This window comes from Cebus imitator, unplaced genomic scaffold, assembly GCF_001604975.1.
Source record: "Cebus imitator isolate Cc_AM_T3 unplaced genomic scaffold, Cebus_imitator-1.0 Scaffold92, whole genome shotgun sequence".
Classification (NCBI taxonomy): Eukaryota; Metazoa; Chordata; class Mammalia; order Primates; family Cebidae; genus Cebus; species Cebus imitator.
Genome location: NW_016107407.1, coordinates 9,527,082 through 9,546,398, shown reverse-complemented (window position 1 = coordinate 9,546,398; position 19,317 = coordinate 9,527,082). Strand labels below are relative to the sequence as shown.

The 19,317-nt window shown below is 45.0% G+C and overlaps 1 protein-coding gene across 1 annotated transcript in view; it reads left to right on the top strand.

Annotated features, from left to right (window-relative positions):
• GAD2 (glutamate decarboxylase 2) overlaps positions 1–19,317 on the top strand; it is a 91,875-nt gene that overhangs the window by 15,239 nt on the left and 57,319 nt on the right. The window contains exons 8-9 of the mRNA XM_017535515.2: positions 296–411; positions 15,935–16,014. Coding sequence (XP_017391004.1) covers positions 296–411; positions 15,935–16,014 — 196 coding nt within the window. The remainder of the gene's footprint in view (positions 1–295; positions 412–15,934; positions 16,015–19,317) is intronic.

Genomic DNA, 19,317 nt, shown 5'->3' with positions numbered 1-19,317 from the left:
AAAAAAAAAAAAAAAAAAAAAAAAAAAAAACCTCTTCAAAGGGCTCCCAGCAAGAGCAGAATCCTTTGCAGTTCCCCTGAGTGACTGAGATGGGGCGTGGCGTGTGGCACCTGTCCTGTCCCAGTGTGCCCTGTTGGGTAGCGCCTGTGAGTCTGAGGATTCAGTTTAGAGAAAGCCAACAGGGTTTTCTCCTGAGTCCAAGGAGGACTCACGTCAGCAGAAGCAGGGAATGTTGCTTGCATGTGAAATGAGGTCCCTAATACATAAAGTAACTGTGTGTTGCTGTGCACTGTAGGTGGCGCCATATCTAACATGTATGCCATGATGATCGCGCGCTTTAAGATGTTCCCGGAAGTCAAGGAGAAAGGAATGGCTGCTGTTCCCAGGCTCATTGCCTTCACGTCTGAGCATGTATGTGTTTCTGTTCCTTCCAAATTTAAGGTTATGTTCGGTAAAGCCCAAGTTGAAGGAATGGTGGCTGGAAATGCATTATCCCCAGAGGTCCTCTTTCTAGGAAACACCTTGGGAGAGAATGGGGGAGAAAGCTGAGTGGTACTATGGGGTGCCCTGCTTGACTCTTTGAAATTCAAGAAAACCCTCAAAGATAAGGAGGCAGCCTGGGCAACATAGTGAGACCCCATCTTCACGAAAATTTAAAAAATTAGCTGGGCACGGCAGCACAAACCTATGATCCCAGGACACTGAAGTGGGAGAATTACTTGAGCTCGGGAGGTGGAGACTACAGTGAGCTGTGATTGTACCCTTCGCTTCTGTGCAATCAAGCTGCATGCTTGGGGAAGGGGAGGAGGAGGAGAGAAGGCAGAGGGACTACAAGCTCGTTTGGACCATTGTAGGCCCATATAATGAAAACTCCAGAGTAGCCTTTGAAACATTTTTTCTGTTTAAAAACTCAGCCCACTGATCTGGTAGATATTCTGCCCTCATGGTGCCTTGAGCCTTTTTTTTTTTTCTTTTTTTGAGACAGTTTCACTTTGTCACCCAGACTGTAGTGCAGCAGTGCAGTCACATCTCACTGCAGCCTCAGCCTCTTAGGTTCAAGTGATCCTCCCACCTCAACCTCCTGGATAGCTGAGACTTCAGATGTGTATCATCATAGCTGACTAATTTTTCTAATTTTTGTAGAGCCAGAGTCTTGCAATATTGGCTAGGCTGGTCTCAAACTCCTGGCCTCAACTGATCCTACCACTTCAGCCTCCCAAAATGCTGAGATTACAGGTGTGAGCCACCATCATACTGAGCCTGAACCATTTAACATTCATCTTTGGCTGGCTTGACCAGAGGGTTTTTTTTTTTTTTTTTTGCCATAAAGTAATAGCACCCGGCTGGGCTCAGTGGCTCACACCTGTAATCCCAGCACTTTGGGAGGCCTAGGCAGGCAGAGCACTTGAAATCAGGAGTTTGGGACCAGCCTGGTCAACATGGTGAAACCCTGTCTTTACTAAAAATACAAAAATTAGCCAAGTGTAGTGGCACATGCTTGCAATTCCAGCTTCTCAGGAGGCTGAGGCAGGAGAATCACCGCTTGAACCTGGGAGGCAGAGGTTACAGTGAGATGAGATCACATCACTGCATTCCAGCCTGGGCAACAGAGCAACACTCCATTCTCAAAAAAAAAAACAAAAAACAAAAATAAAAGCATAAGACTGTTCTTTAATGATCTCTGCCTCACAGTAGCCTGGGGTCTGTAATACAGCTGCCTCAGAGACAATCAGGAAACCCACTGATGGCCAGGGAACTAGAGACAGGGAGGGAGGAAGGGTCTAGAGGGAGACTCAGGGCTCCTTTGAGGAAATGTCACTCAGGAGACACAGGGAACCGTGACAGGTCTCAGACCCAGATCCACCATGGAATTTTTCTATTATCTATTTGAAGTGAGGTGAGTGTGTGTCTGTGTGTGTCTATGTGTGTGTATCTGCAAGGTGTGTATCTGTATGTGTCTATGACAAGGAAATAGAGTGGAAACCAGTGGATACAGTTCATTAACACAGTAGTAGCCATAGAATTAAAGGAAACTAGCAATTCTATGTTAACATATATCAAAGCATCTTGTTTTCAGTCATGTTTTGGGGTTTTATTATTTTGTTAAATACCCTTCCTCAGTGTATAGAGGTCACACTGAGCAAAGACCGCAGCCTAAAATTACTTAGTATTTTACCTTTCTGTTGCTGCTGGAACAAATGATCCCAAACTTTGTGTCTTACCATAACATGAATTGATTATCTTATAGTTCTGGGGGTCAGAATCTAAAATGGGGAAAGCAGGGCTGCGTTCTCCCTGGAGGTTCTCTGGGAGAATCCATTTTCAGTGTCTAGAGGCCACCTACATTTTTCGGTTCATCTTCAGAACCAGCAGCGTAGCATCTTCGGATCTCCCTCTATAGATTGATAGACAGATGATAGATAGATAGATAGATAGATAGATAGATAGATAGATAGATAATAGAAAGATGGATACATCTGACCTCTGCTTCCACTGCCATATCTCTTTCCATCTGTGGCTCTCCTGCCTCCCCGTGTTGGACCCATTCAGATAATCCAGGATAATCCCCATCTCAAGACCCTTAACCAAATCACATCCGCAAAGTGCCTTTTGCCATGGAAAGTAACATATTCACAGTGTTGAAGATGAGGATGTGATTTCTGTGGCAGGGAGCATCTGTTATTCAGCCCATCCTACCTAGTACCCCGCCAGGAGATTACTTCCATTTCTCAGCTTCTCGAAAGATAGAAAAATGTGATCTATTTTTCTCCTCAATTACTGTTTTCCTGAGATGGGTTCAGACCCCTAAATAGTTACATGTTATTGCATTCTCAGCCTCAAAAATTCCAGATGATCTTTTATTGGGCATCTTTTGCTTTTGGTTTCCAGGCTGTGTCCACAAGTTAAAATGAGTTTGGTCCAGCAGCAAGCCACTCTGTGCTGTCTGCCAGGCGTCTCTGGTTTGGGCATGAGCTTCTCAACCTCATGCTTTATGTAAATTGACTGAGCGTTGCCCAGAAAGGTCAAGCCATGTGGTCTGAGGATCTGAAAATAATAATTTTTCTATACCTTCTTTTCCTGATACTGTAAATTCAGAGTCTACTTCCTTCTTTCTTTCTCTTTCTTTCTTTTGTTCTTTTTCTCTTTCTCCTTCCTTCCTTTTCTTTCTTTCTTTCTTTCTCTCTTTCTTTCTTTCTTTCTTTCTTTCTTTCTTTCTTTCTTTCTTTCTTTCTTTCTTTCTTTCTTTCTTTCTTTCTTTCTCTTTCTTTCTTTCTTTCCTTCTTTCTCTCTCTTTCCTCTCTCTCTCTTTCTTTCTTTCCTTGACAGACTCCAGATCTCTGGAGTGCAGTGGTGCCATCTCGCCTAACTGCAACCTCCATCTCTGGGGTTCAAGCAGTTCTCCTGCCTCAGCCTCTGGTGCAGAGTAGCTGTATACTACAGGAACATGTCACCATGCCTGGCCAATTTTTATGTTTTTAGTAGGACAGGGTTTCACTGTGTTGGCCACGCTGGTCTTAAACTTCTGACCTCATGTGATCCATCCACCTTGACCTCCCAAAGTGCTGGGACCACAGGCGTGAGCCACCACACCTGGACGGCTTCTTCATTTCTAAGAAAGAAACACAATTAGGCCATATAGCAAGGATTTGACTCTCCCTTCTCCTTCCTACATCTCATCCATGCATAAATTATGAAAGATCATTTGAATTACGAAGCTTTCCTAAAATACCAATAGGTTCTAACCTTGGCCTATCATTTGGGTTATCATTGCCTTCTCATTTTTGACAAATGGGTTGTTTTTTAATATATAATACCTAATATCTGACTACTATATGACAGTTTCCAAAAAACTTTCAACATATGGAACTTTGATTCTCACAGCAACCTTATGGGACAAGTAGAACAGAGATTGTTATCAGCGTTTGACAAATGAAGAAGCTGAAATTAGCAAGGTAGGTACAGCCAGGATCAAACTGGGTTTGCTGGTCTAAGACTGGTGAGCTCCATGCCTGGACTGCCACTGTAGAAACCAGATTAGAAGATTCAGCAACAGAGCATTGTATACAGCAGCTCATCAACTGACTTAACATCTTATATCTTCTCTGATCAAATTTCCACCAGGAGGTATTTTCTTAATGTGAAACCAATGCTAATTTGTGACTCTCTCTTTCTACCAAAAACATTCTCATCATCTCATAGAGCTGGGCTGGAGGGGGTTTTCAGAGCTCATTTAAAGCCACTGTGTCTCCTTGAACACTTGACCTTAACCATCCTGGACAGGTGAGCTCTTAAAAGTGAGCCCTGCCTTTGAAGCTGCAGGTTAAGAGGTAACATGATCCCCAATTAATTCCTTCTGGGCTCTAGACCTCAGACATTATTTTCAACTCATCATGTAGTGTAGCTTCCTTCTGGCTTCAGGCCAGGCCACATACTCCCTTGGTCTTTTCAGATTTTACAATCACACTGTCTCCACCAGCTCCAGAAATAGAACTCCAGAGGCAGAAGAAAGAAAATTACCAAGTCATTTCTCAAATGCCTTTTCTCCAGCTAGACAGCATCAATCCTGGCCTGGAGGCTTCTTTCCTCAGTGGCTTGGCTGGCAGGGAGAAAGGGTGATGGAGGGGCTGCTCTGCGGACTCAGTGAGGAGAGGGAGGGGTTAAGACAGATGCTGCTTCGGGTGTTCTCTCTTCACGCACTTTGAGGGGCTTCCAAGGTTCAAGATTCCTGGAAAATCAAATGAGAACCTTGTAAAACTCATGCCTCAGTGCCTGGGACACAGGGAGCTCTGCATAAATATCAGCCAACTTTAAAAAGCAACAACCTCAGCCAGGCTGGGTGGCTCACTCCTGTAATCCCAGCACTTTGGGAGGCCGAGGCAGGTGGATCACTTGAGGTCAGGCATTTGAGACCAGCCTGGCCAACATGGTGAAACTCTGTCTGTACTAAAAATACAAAAATTAGCCAGGCATGCTGGTGAGCGCCTGTAATCCCAGCTACTCGGGAGGCTGAGGTAGGAGAATCACTGGAACCTGGGAGGTGGAGGTTGCCATGAGCCAAGATCGCACCATTGCACTCCAGCCTTGGTGACAGAGTGAATGAGACTCCGGAAACAAATCAAAACAAAATGAAACAGAAAACCCTTGTTTCACCGATGAAGACACCAAATTCCAGAGGTGGGAGATGCCTTGTCTAGGGCGTTTACAGCCAGTCAATGGCAGAGCCAGATTTGAAGACTCAGCTTCTCAGTGATACTAACACTGCCCTTTTTAAACTTTCTTTTTGTATTCAGTGTATTTTATTGAATTGAAAATTAATTCCTTTGATGTGTCATCTAAGGATAGGCTCTGGAATCAGACAAACAAGGCTGAACTATTTGGCTTTATCACGCACTAGCTGTGTGACACCGGACAAGCCACTTCATCTTGCTATGCCTACATTTTCTGACCTGGGAAAGTCATACTAAGGCTCCTCTGATGGGATTGTTGGGAGGATTCACTTAGACACCACCACCGAAGAGGTTAGCATAGTGCCCAGCCCAACACTGCTCTTTCAGCTACTGGCTTAAATGCCCTGAACACCTCTCTCTGGCTAGCTGCTCTAAATTCATTTGTAGTACCCTTTTTCAAATCCCATTTATCTTATCTTATTTTATTTTATTTTTTTATTTTGACATGGATTTTTCTGTCTGTCACTCAGGCTGGAGTACAGTGGCCATCTCAGCTCATTGCAACCTCTGCCTCCCAGGTTCAAGTGAGTCTCCTGCCTCAGTCTCCTGAGTAGCTGGGACTACAGGTGCACACCACCACACCAAGCTAACTTTTTGTATTTTTAGTAGAGACAGCTTCACTATGTTGTCCAGGCTAGTCTCGAACCCCTGACCTCAGGTGATCCACCTGCCTTGGCCTTCCAAAGTGCTGGGATTACAGGCATGAGCCACCACACCTGGCCCCATGTTGGTTATTCCTGTGCTAATATAATTTCCTGATCTACTGAACCAGGTCACACTACTGGTCCCTTCTAATCTGAGCACTGAGTTTATAACTTGGCATATTTAGAGCCATAGAGACGGAAGCAACATGGAGAGACTCTGTGGTCTGCATCCAACCAGAAACTTTTACATATTCATGAAGGGAAAAGTCATTTTGTTTTCTAAGTGACCCTTCACTCTCTCTCTGTTGCACCCCACCAAAACTACCCACCTCTTTTCTAGATACCAGTGCAGACTAGAAATTCACTTAGCTGATGAGGAGGATGAGCTATTCAGTTTTTCTGGTTGTTTGAATCAACTGTTTTCTTGCAAAACTTGAATAAGACTAAATTAAACAGCTAGTATTTCTGTGGCAAGCATTTAAGGGTTCCAAGATTACTTTTCTCTAAAATACAGAATCACAAGATCTCAGGAGTGAAAGCAAGCTTAAACATCCTTTGGTTTAATACATCCTTTACTGGAATTTCATCCCCTGCCCCAAATCTTCAGCTATACAAAGGCTTAGCAAAAATTAACTCAATGAGTTTTAGGGTCTCTCTTGAAAGTAGGTTCAGAGGGGAGCTAAGATCCCAGCTCAATAATTCACATCTCCAGTTCTGAATTCTTTGAAAGCCTAAACCATGAGCTCAATCCCAAATTCCTCTTATTTCTCGTGTGGCACAAGCTCTTCCAGAAATAGCTCCCATGAAACAGCATAACCTCATCTAGGAAAAATGTTCTTCATAATCATAACAGACACCAGATCTTTTTTTTTTTTTTTTGGGACGGAGTTTCGCTCTTGTTACCCAGGCTGGAGTGCAATGGCGCGATCTCGGCTCACCGCAACCTCCGCCTCCTGGGTTCAGGCAATTCTCCTGCCTCAGCCTCCTGAGTAGCTGGGATTACAGGCACGCGCCACCATGCCCAGCTAATTTTTTGCAGTTTTAGTAGAGACGGGGTTTCACCATGTTGACCAGGATGGTCTTGATCTCTTGACCTCGTGATCCACCCGCCTCGGCCTCCCAAAGTGCTGGGATTACAGGCGTGAGCCACCGCGCCCGGCCCAGACACCAGATCTTTAGGCAAATCACCATCACTAACTCACTCCCCATTTCACAATCCAAGCCTGGCTCATGCCTACGTCTCCCAGAGCCACTTGCCAATGTTCTGCCGAGGCCCCTTGTGACCTTGGCCCACTTCTGTGGGGAGGTATTTCTCAAAATTGCTTTATTTTAGTTTAGTTTATTATTTTCTTTTAGAGACAGGATTTCACCCTGTTACCCAGGCTGGAGTGCAGTGTCATGATTATGGTTCACTACAGCTTCAAACTCCTGGGCTCAAATGATCCTTTTGTCTCAGCCTCCCAAGTAGATGAACTTACAGGCTTGAGTCACCACATCTTCAGAAAGATGACTTTCTTTTTCTTTTTTTTTTTAAATTTATTTTTGAGATGGAGTCTTGTTCTTGTCACCCAGGCTGGAGTGCAATGTCTCAATCTCAACTCACTGCAACCTCCGCCTCCCGGGTTCAAGCAATGCTCCTGCCTCAGCCTCCCCAGTAGCTGGGATTACAGGCACCCGCCACCACACCTGGCTAATTTTCGTGTTTTTGGTAGAGATGGGTTTCACCATGTTGACCAGGCTGGGCTCAAACTCCTAACCTAAGTGACCCACCTGCCTCGGCTTCCCAAGGATTATAGGTATGAGCCACTGTGCCCACCGAGAGAGATGACTTCATATATCATTATTGGAGAGGTTTTTAATTTCAAAAACAGATCTTTTAAAAATTTTTTAAATGGTGACCTGTTTGGAAACAAGGCTGTTTGGGCAATTTAGAAACATGACTTCCACAAAATGTATTGCTCCCCCTTAGGCAGAACTGACAGTGAGTGAAATTGTGAGCTAGATCCATTTACCTTCAGCACCCACTCGGCTGCTGCATTCCTGCCTCCTTCTCACCTCAGGGCCCCCATCACTCGCATGTTATTTTCTCCTCTACCCAGTCCCATCCAAACCTCCTCTCAGGAAAGAGCCCGAAAGCCATGCTGAGATGTAAGCGGTAGGTAAGACCTCCCCATTGCCTCTCCTGGGCATATTCCCATTGCAATTGGAGACAAAGGCGTGAGGCGGTGAGGCACAAGACAGCCACTGTGCAGAGAGATGCTTCCTTTATTCCTTCCTTTCTTCCTGTAGTGCTGCAGGCACCAGGCATTGCTTCTGGCACAGGGGAGAGAGCAGTGGGCAGAACATACCCAGTGCCTGCTTTCAGGGAGCGCCCTTGGCACTGGGAGAGAAAGCGAGGGGAAGGGGCCCCTGAGATCCATCCACGCCACGTGACGGATATTCCCTAGTTCCTGGTACCAGGTCAAAAGTGGCTGGACAGACTTATTGTTCTCCAGGTTAGTGATAAAGCCCATGAGCTTTGGAATTGATGAAATGGTAACAGGCCCTGCTCTGCCACCTACCATGGCATTTCCCTTTATCTCCTCTTCATCTGTGAAATGGGGATGATGTTACCCGGCTCCTGCAGTTGTGGGGTGGATGAAGCAAGATGATACATGGGAAGGGTACTGCACTGCACGTGGCTCTCGGTGAGCCCCTCACAGATGACACTGTCATTACAGGAGCTCAGCCCAGCCAGGAGGCGAGTCAGAGGCAGCAGGGAGAGTGGAGTCGAGGCCAGTGATTTCCTTAAGAGGGATGTGCCCTTCCTCCCAAAGTGCCAGATCCACTTAAGGATCCACAGCCTTGGGAGAGTCTAGATGCTACTTGTATAATATTGGGATTTCCCTACATATTCCATCTGGTATATATTTATTTTAAGAAATAAAGTGAGTTATTTGAGCATGGTGGTTCACACCTGTAATCCCAGCACTTTGGGAGGCTGAAGTAGGCGGATCACCTGAGGTCAGGAGTTCAAGATGAGCCTGGCCAACATGGTGAGATTCTGTCTTTACTAAAAATACAAAAATTAGCCGGCCATGGTAGTGGCACCTCTAATCCCAGCTACTTGGGAGGCTGAGGCAGGAGAATTGCTTGAATCCAGGATGTGAAGGTAACAGTGGGCTGAGATCATGCCACTGCACTCAAGGGTGACAAGGCAAGACTCCGTCTCAAACACACACACACACACACACACACACACACACACACACAGAGAGAGAGAGAGAGAGAGAGAGAGAAGAAAGAGTGAATTGACATGAATTTTGTTTGAAAATTTCAAAATGCCACTCAAGGTGAGGAGGGAGACCTGAGGACGATATCACATTAGGTAGGAGGACGGGAGGATAGGAAGTAGGAAGGGCTACCCTTTTGGGGGATAGCCCAAAAAAATGACATGTAAGATGCCTCACGTGCCACAGCTACACCGCTCTCATCAATTCTGCCAAGAGAAGCTTGTTTGTCATTGCACCTGAACAAACCATGGCTCAGCGTGAGAAAGTAATTTGCCTAACTAGAAGCAGGTGTCAAACCCTCATCATTGTGCCTCACATCACCACTTTCCATTACACACTTTCATTCACTCTTCGTGAGCCACATATCATGGAAATCACTGTTGTCCACAGAGATCAAAATGACTGAAGACATACTCAGTACTGATGTTCACATTTGTCACTGAAGATCATTCTTGGATCTCTTTTCATTTAAACTAATCTGGTACACGTCATTCCTTTCATTCAACACCGATTTAGGGTACAAGCTTACAGTGGGGCCACCTTGATCTACTAGTCAGAACCGAATGTGACTAATAAGACAGCAGCTTCACAGACGTGCCTGTGTACAGATCCACGTCACCTGTGAATCACACAGAGTCTCTCAAATGTGTCTGAAATGTGTCTGGGTGGTCACCTCCCCTCCAGATCATAATAATTAGAAACCAATGAGGTGATCTCCCAGAGCACAAGCTTCTTTGTAAATCCAGTGCTTTAGCAAGAGGCTGTTCTTTCAGGCCAGTTGGCAAGCAGAAGTAAGGAGAGACAATCAGTCTTTCTAAGGCAGATCTAGCTGTCATTTCCCTCAAATCTTAGGGTTTATTGTGTAGGAGCAAGCGAATGGAGATGTCAGAGGGGTGTGAAGGAGGAGGGCAAGGGGATAAGGTTAGAACTGCAATTGCTGAAGGACTGGGGGGTCATGAAGCATGAGGAAGGGTCAAAGAGGTAGATTCCAGCTCATTGATAGGCTGGGCTTCAAGATCTGCTTGTTGGGGACTATGTGTAATGATCCTCATTCACTTCTGTTCATTGTTCCTCCCCACATATCCACTAATTCCACCCACAAAGGGTGTTGGTACAAAAGAATCAAGGCTGAGGACAATTGATCAGTGATGGATCTCAGAGCTGGAAGGTAGAATGCTTGGTAGGATGTCAGAAGAGTTAAGAGCTAAGATTTCCCAGCCAATGTGTCCTTTCTCTTTATTTGAAGTCTGTGTTTCTTCTTTCTACCCCTGAGCAGCTGGCCTGGTTAGAAGGACCCCACAGTTGCCTCCAGCTTGGGCAGGACCCCATCTTAGGCCTTCTGGTGCAGGTGCCAGGATGACCCCTGGACTTGCTTTTAGAATGGGCCTTATATTCGAGGCACTGGGGTCCACGGAGTCCACCATGGTCTGGCTCCGACCATCAGAGCCACATTTCAACATTGGGATTTATGGCCAGACAGTTACGGCAATAAATAGTGACATTTATCTGGACTTGTTCTCTGAGTATGTGGTCAACAAATTCAACAAGTATTTGTCAACTATACCCTGTGACAAAGTCTTTGCCCTCATGCAGCCTCCTGTGTTCTCGTAGTGGACACACAGTAAACAAGTGTTTGCAATAATGTCATGTGGAGATGAGATTAGGGTATTAGGTCAGCCATTTTATAGGACAGTCATAAAAATATCTCTGTGTGGAGGTGATATGTGAGCAGAGACCTACATTGAATGAGGGAGGAAACCATGTAAGTATTTGCAGGAAGATTTTCCAGGAAAATGAGTTATAAGTACAAAGACCCCGAGGCATGAACAAGTTTAGCAAGCTCAGAGAAGACCAGGAAGGCCAACGTACCCAGGAGACAGAGCGAGGGGAACGAAGACAGAAAATGATATAGGGGAGGTATCCAGGCACTGAGGACTGTATTAATAATCTGTGTCCTCCAAGCCTGGTAGAGGCTTGTCCCTGAAACCCTGTGATCTGTTAGGCAGTCGAATCTCAGTCTCAGTTAAATATTTGGATGCAACTAGCAATGGCTTGAAAGAATTGATATAGCTTTCCAGATTTCTTATCTCAATTCTAATAGAGGAAGAGAAACCGACATGCCAAGATTCTAAATTAGTTTGTCTCAGAGTTTTCTACCGCTCACCTTATTCTCCCACCATCCCTAAAGGGATTAGATTTACCGTCTCCATTCAAGAGTGAAGGAGCTCATGCTGCACCCTCCGGTCTAGGGCTGGGTGGGATGGGGCACTGCCCTCTCCAGCCTGATGTGCTCCTTCTCACTCACTGTTACACCGCATAATCTCATCCCACTCAAACCCAGAAAGCCTGCTTATTTTTTTAATTACAAGTACTTATAATTATAAAATCCCTTATTTATTTGTGCATGTAACCTGTGTCTGGCTTACATTTACACACACACACACACCCCTATATATATATGTATGTATATATATGTGTGTGTATATGTATATTTTTTTTCTTTTTTCTTTTTTGAGATGGAGTCTCGTTCTTGTCGCCCAGGCTGGAGTGCAGTGAGTGGTACAATCTTGGCTCACTGCAACCTCCACCTCTCAGGTTCAAGTGATTCTCCTGCCTCAGCCTCCTGAGTAGCTGGGACTATGGATGCTTGCCACCATGCCCAGCTAATTTTTTGTATTTTTAGTAAAAATGTGGTTTCACCGTGTCAGCCAGGATGGTCTCAATCTCCTGACCTCATGATCCACCTGGCTCGGCCTCCCAAAGTGCTGGGATTACAGGCGTGAGCCACCACGCCCGGCCACATATGTATTTTTCATAGAGAAATTACTCTTCCTTAGGAGGCGGAGGTGGGCAGATCACTTGAGGTCAGGAGTTCAAGAACAGCCTGACCAACATGGTGAAACCCTGTCTCTACTAAAAATACGAAAATTAGCCAGGCATGGTGGTGTACACCTATAATCCCAGCTACTCAGGAGGCTGGGGCAGGGGAATCACTTAAACCCAGGAGACAGCGGTTGCAGTGAGCTGAGATCAAGCTGCCGCACCCCAGCCTGGGCAACAGAGCAAGACTCCATCTCAGAGAGAGAGAGAAATATCTCTCCCATCAACCCTGAGTTTTTCATTTAGTAGAAAATAAAAATTATGTGGGTTTTAATATCTGTGGCCCTTAAATAGAAATATGATTTAGTCCTAAATAAGCATTAGATTCTATTATTAAGGCTCTACTGTAATCCATCCCAAATCCAGGGGGAGGAGGGTGTTCTCATTGGGTTATTCCCCACTCATTCTATTGAAGAACGACTGATTGTTACAAGTCTTGATTATTTGGGGACAAGTGTGAATTCTTGTAGCTTTCAAGTTTTGTTCAGAATTTTGTCTTCTGAAGCCATTAAAGAGTAAAAGAGCTCATGCCTCACCCTCCTATCTACGGCTAGGTGGAATAGGGTGCCGTCCTCTCCAGCCTGGTGTGCGCCAGAGCAGCCGATCCCCCAATCCCAGCCCAGGCACAGCCCTTCACCTGAAGGCCACCCATGTCACATATCCCTAATGCCTTCTGCTCATGGCCAGACACCCTCTAGGTTCTCTCTAGACACCTGCTTTCCAGCCTTCTCAGCATCCAGGCAGTTGCTCTTCAGTCACTGTTCTCCTCTGATTCATCAACAAGTAGTTCCATTCAACGTGGTGCTAAGGAATAAACATGACTGTCCACATGTTGTCTTGCCAGCCCAGAGACACATGCCATTTAAGCTATCTTCACTGTTTCTCCCTCATTAGGTAGATTGCTTTTTCCTCTCAAGTTTCTTCCTCTCCATGGGTCCCTTGCTATTTGTGAACAACATTAAGCTATTTCTCTGCTCCCTTTCCTCAAAATACAAACAGACTCGATGTTTGCTACCTAATTTTCTTTTCATGCCTCATCTCACCTTTGTTCCCTGTCTTTAAGCTTTCTATTTGGGCACGTGTTTTTCTTTAAATTTGCAGCATTTGGTGCCATGATCAATTATCCTGGGTAATTGCTCCTCATTTAAGAACCCTTATTCTTTCTCATTAAAGACCAGACAAGAATACGTCCTCCCACTGACCAGGTGCACCAGATCTCTTACTTATCTCCAGTTCACCCTTTTGCAGTTTAGTGCTTAAGAGCTCATTCACAGAGGGGGGTAATTTGACTGGCTTGCCCGGCTTGCTTAGTCGGGGCAGCTGGCTGTTCTGTTTTGTTCCCTCTGGCTGTAAGAGACTTAGCTTGCCTCTGAGCTCCTGCTTTTCAGGGTCGCCCAGGGCTCTGCTAAATGTACAAAAAAGAACACTTTTTTTTTTTTTAGGTGGGGGAGGTCATGTATCTTTACAAACCTTGATCTAATTAAGCTTTCTCCTCTAGTTCCCAGGTATCTCTGTAATGACTGTCCACATTGTCATTCTGAGGTTGTAAAACGAGGCTAATGGGCCTTTCTCATTGCTTCTAGCTGCGCTGGGCTTGTCAAACTCCACAGCCCTTTGATTGGTCATCATTCTTTGCTGCTGTTAGAAATGTGATTTCTTGGTGATGAGACATACCCCCTAAAAATATGTGTTAAGAGTTCCCGTGCTGTGTGTTTGAGAATTCAGATGAGTACAAAAATGGGTATTCAAAGAGAGAGGACCCTCTTTGGATCCGTAACTTAAAATTCTAGTCAGCAGTGCTTTGGAGATGTAAATTGAGGAAGCAGCTCTCCTTTCGGACAGCTTAATGATCTGTAGTTAATAGTAAGAGGCTGATGGGCAGATGCAGTACAGCTGGGCTTAGGTTAGCCTTTCTCAGCAATCAAATGGCACAGTGATTACAACCATTGAGACACACAGTCCTACCCGGAATCATAACCAAAGGCACAAAGACTTCGGCGGGAGGTTGGCAGTGTGGCCTGCTCTGTATACACAGACAAGTCATTCTGCCCCAAGCCAGTAATTGATGCCTCTTTTTTAAAGACTGACTCAGGCTTGGCAGTTGCCTATGCAACACATAACCCTCCAGCAACTCTGGGATAAAGAGTGCTAGATCTGGGGTCACTTGTCCTCTCACCCGAATGCACCCAGTTTCACAGAACTTGGGAGAATCTGAGTGTAACTTCTCGGTAACGAATAAGCGATACAATACACAGCTGCTGGAGGTGGTTGATGTATTCTTATGCCTGGTATTTAAAATGTGGCTTGTAGTTACTGTGTGTTGAGTTATCGGATCCATTTACAATTTCCAGCATCTTTCCAACATCCTTCAAAAGTCCCTACAGGAACAAAAAATAAATAAACAACCCCATTCAAAAATGGGCAGAGGACTTAAATAGACATTTCTCCAGAGAAGAAGTACAAATGGCCGCTAAGCACATGATGCTAAGCACAAGATGTTCAACATCACTGGTCGTTAGGGAAATGCAAATCCGAAGCTTAATGAGTTGCCATCTCTCATTCATTAGGATGACTATTATCAAAGAGCAGAAAATTACGATTGTTGGTGAGGATGTGGAGAAACCGGAAACCTTGTGCGCCAGGAGTGGGAATGTGAAACAGCACAGCCACGATGGAACACTGTATGGCTGTTCCTCAGAAAGTTAAAAACAGAAGTGCTGTATGATCTAGCAAGTCCGCTTCTAGGTAGCTGCTTAAAGCAATTGAAAGCAGAGTCTGGAAGAGGCAGCTGTACCCCCATGTGTCACAGTAGCTTATTTACAATAGCCACAAGGTAGAAGCAACCTGTGTCTATAAATGTGGTATGTACATGCAATAAAATGTCATTCAGCCTTAAAAAGGAAGGAAATTCTCACACATGCTACAACATGGATGAGCCTTGAGGACATTATGCTAAGTTAAATAAGTCAGTCACAAAAAGTCAAATACTGTGAGTTCCACTTATATGAGGTACCTAGAGTAGTCAAATTCAGAGACAGAAAATGAAATGGTGGTTTTCAGGTGCTGGTGTGGGAAGAATGTTTAATGGGTATGGAGTTTTAGTTTTGCCAGATGAAAAGAGTTCTGAAGATGGATGCAGGTGATGGTTTGCATAACACTGAATATCCTTAAAGTCACTGAAATGTAGACTTAAAAAGGGTTAATAAGGCTGAGCATGGTGGCTCATGCCTGTAATCCCAGCACTTTGGGAGGTTGAGGTAGGCGGATCACCTGAGGTCAGGCGTGCGAGACCAGCTCAGCCAACATGGTGAAACCCCATCTCTACCAAAAATACCAAAAACTAGCCAGGCATAGTGTCGGGCACCTGTAATCCCAGCTACTTGGGAGGCGAGGGAAGGAGAATTACTTGAATCTGGGAGTGAGGATTGCAATGAGCCAAGATTGTACCATTGCACTCCGGCCTGGGCAACAAGAGCAAAACTCCATCTCAAAAAAAAAAAGTTACTAACACAGAGTGGGACCAGCTGGGGGGCAGGGTGGGTGGGGAGAGCATTAGGAAAAATAGCTAATGTGTGCTGGGCTTAATACCAACGTGGTGCGTGATGGGTTGATAGGTACAGCAAACCACCATGGCACACGTTTACCTATGTAACAAACCTGCACATCTACCCTGGAACTTAAAAATAAAAAATAATTAAATAAAAATGGTTTAGATGGTATTTAAGTTATGTTTGTTTCACTACAGTTTTTTAAAAAGCACAAGTGAAGGATGCCATCTTCTCTCAGCAGCCCAGGCTTTGGAGGAACACTAGAAATCAAAGGAGAAAAGGAAAACAGAAAACAAACAGCCAATGGAATGGATCTTGTCTTTCTATGGAACTAATTGCAAATATATGTATTTTTCTTACAGAGTCATTTTTCTCTCAAGAAGGGAGCTGCAGCCTTAGGGATTGGAACAGACAGCGTGATTCTGATTAAATGTGATGAGAGGTGAGAAGGCATCTCTAACTCTTGTTGGTTAGCGATTTGCTAATTCCACACCAGTAGTGCCTTTCGGTCTGAAAATAGGAGAGGACCATGGGGCCGCAAGTCGGCCTCCCTCCCAGCCTTTGCCACTCTTTGTTTCTTTTTAACATGGGCTCCTGCTTCTAGTGCTCAGATGTGGTTCCTTGACGCTATGGAGTCTTCCACGTCAAGGAGTCAAGGGAGATTCAGCCCTTAACTCAATCTAAACCTTTGTTAAGTCAATCAGAATATTCAACACCAAGAAAGTGCAGAAGGACATTCATCACCTAGGCATGTTAACAACAGCAGGCAATTTGAGCACTGATTTATGGAGGTGTCATCACTTTGGGCACCATAGATTGTGTAAGCTTGATGGGGTGATTACAGGAGGGGGTACAGTTTAGGGAGCAGGAGGTAAATAATGCACCAGCAACTCAACAACTGGAACCAAAGGACTCAGGAAAAATCTCTGTCTTAATTGACACCCGAACCTCATAGGCACTCTGGGAATCAGTGTGGTGTTTGTGGGGGAGATTTAAAAGCACTTTGAGGGTGTCCACATAAAGTATCACTGACCTATAGGCCTGAAACCTACTAGAAATTAGATTCAGTCTCTAAAGTTTGAGTAAGAATTTTCACTAAATTTAAAGGAAGCCACTCAATTAGCCATTTATTTATTTATTTGTATTTATTAGTCAGATGTGTACTGATTGTCCACCATGTCACTAGGCTCTAGACAAGCATAATACGGTGGTCCTGGTTCCCTGCAGGATGTGAGCCAGGTGGGAAGAGGCACTTGTTGCCAGGAGATGGTTACGTGGTTGAACTGCATGGCATAAAGTGTACATTTGAACATTGAGAAGACATAGAAAGCATCATGCAACAGGCAGGAATTGAGCTGGATTTTTAAAATTAGAAGTGAGTTGGATAAGTGGAGGGAGAGGCAAGGGCAGGTGCAGAAGATTGAATACCAGCAGCAAAGCTGTTACAGGAAAGGGGTCCCAAGACAGACCCAAGAGAGGGTTCTTGCATCTTGCACAAGAAGGAATTCAGGGCGAGTCCACAGAGTAAAGTGAAAGTGAGTTTATTAGGAAAGTAAAGTAATAAAAGAATGGCTACCCCTTAGACAGGGCAGCCTGAAGGCTGCTGGTTGCCCATTTTTATGGTTATTTCTTGACGATAAAGGAGGAGTGGATTATTCATCTGTCCCCTTTTTAGACCATATAGGGTAACTTCCTGACATTGTCATGACATTCGTAAACCCTCATGGTGCTGGTGAGAGTGTAGCAGTGAGGAGGATGACCAGAAGTCACTCTCGTGGCCATCTTGGATTTGGTGGATTTGGGCAAGGTCTTTATGATTTGTCTCTTGTGCTGACTTCCTATCTCATCCTGTGACTTAGAACGCCTTCACCGTCTGGGAATGCAGCCCAGTAAGTCTCAGCCTTAGTTTCCCCAGCCCCTATTCAAGATGGAGTTGCTCTGCTTCACATGCCTCTGACAAACCACAGAAGGAGGAATGAGTGCCTTGCGGGGCTCTAGAAGCCAAGCCTTAGCAGAGGCATGGGGAAGGGGCAGCCATGGCAAATACCATTGTTTACATGGAATTCAGAAAGCTCTAATAATCCAGCTGGGCACAGTGGCTCACGCCTGTAATCCTAACACTTTGAGAGGCTGAGGCAGGCAGATCACCTGAGGTCAGGAGGAGTTCAAGACCAGCCTGGCCAACATGGTGAAACCCTGTCTCTACTGAAAATACAAAAATTAGCTGGGTGTAGTGGTGTGCGCCTGTGGTCCCAGCTACTTAGGAGGCTGAGACAGGAGAATTGCTTGAACCCAGGAGGCGGAGGTTGCAGGGAGCCAAGATCATGAAACTGCACTCCAGCCTGGGCAACAAAGCAAGACCCTGTCTCAAAAAGAAAGAAAGAAAGAAAAGAAAGAAAGAAAGAAAGAAAGAAAGAAAGAAAGAGAAAGAAAGAGAGAAAGAAAGAAAGAAAGAAAGAAAGAAAGAAAGAAAGAAAGAAAGAAAGAAAGAAAGAGAAAGAAAGAGAAAGAAAGAAAGAAAGCTCGCTCTAAAAACAGCCATGTTTACCTCTGTTACTGAACCGAACTGAGGTTTGTTCGCCAGCAGCAGTGAGGCCAAACATCCACACAGAGGTTTACAGCAGGAGGAAGGAGGACATTTATTTGCAGGGCTCCAAGCAAGGAGAATTGAGCGCTCATGCTTAAGACTTGACCTCCCCAGTGGCATGCAGGTAGGGGTTTTTAAAGGCAGGGATAATTTCAGGAAGGCCGAAGTTACAGGCAAATTACAAATCAGTACATGGAGGATACACATTAGTTTGACCCAAAAGGGTGGGATATCTTGAAGTGGGGAATTACAGGACGTAGGTGAATTCAAAGGTTTTCTGATTTGCAGTGGGTTAAGGAAGAGAAGGCTTTGTTTAACAATTTGGGGTCAGCAGAAAAGAATGCTAGCTCTGGCTCAGAGGTGTGCCTCCCTCCAGGCCCTTCAGGAAGAAATTTAGAACAAAGAAAGGTGGTCAGAGTTCAGACCTCAGTTTCCCCTCCTCTGAGGTCTATGATCCATTTGGTAGGAGTCCTGGAGTCCTGGCTTCTGAAAAACAACCCAAGGACATATGTTGAGATGTTACCTTTAGTTTCCACAGGGAATCAAATATCCTGTGCTTCTAAATTGCTCGGCTATTGCTTTAAGGATATATGTTAAGATGTTACCTTTAGTTTCTAGGTTTTGTTGTTGTTGTTTTAGACGGAGTCTTGCTCTGTTGCCCAGGCTGGAGTATAGTGGTGTGATCACTACTCACTGCAACCTCTGCCTCCCAGGTTCAAGCATTTCTCCTGCCTCAGTCTCCTGAGTAGCTGGAATTACAGGCATCTGCCACCACGCCCAGCAAACTTTTTTGTATTTTTAGTAGAGGCGGGGTTTCACTATCTTGGCTAGGCTGGTTTCAAACTCCTGACCTCAAGTGATTCGCCCACCTCAGCCTCCCAAAGTGCTAGGATTACAGGTGTGAGCCACCATGCCCAGCCTTACCTTTAGTTTCTATAGGGAATCAAATATCCTGTGGTTCTAACTTCCTCAGAAGTTGCTGGTTTACTTCTCGGGGCTAGCTAGTGCCTGGAATTTCCCTTGAAGGAAGCCATTTCCCTTTATTTCCAGACTTAGGAATGTTGCCTGAAGGCCGGTAAAAGGGCTCCCTGCCCCACTCAGCTCTGGATGATGAGGTTAAAGAAGCTTACCACTTTCTCGTTTTTTATATTGCCTGGT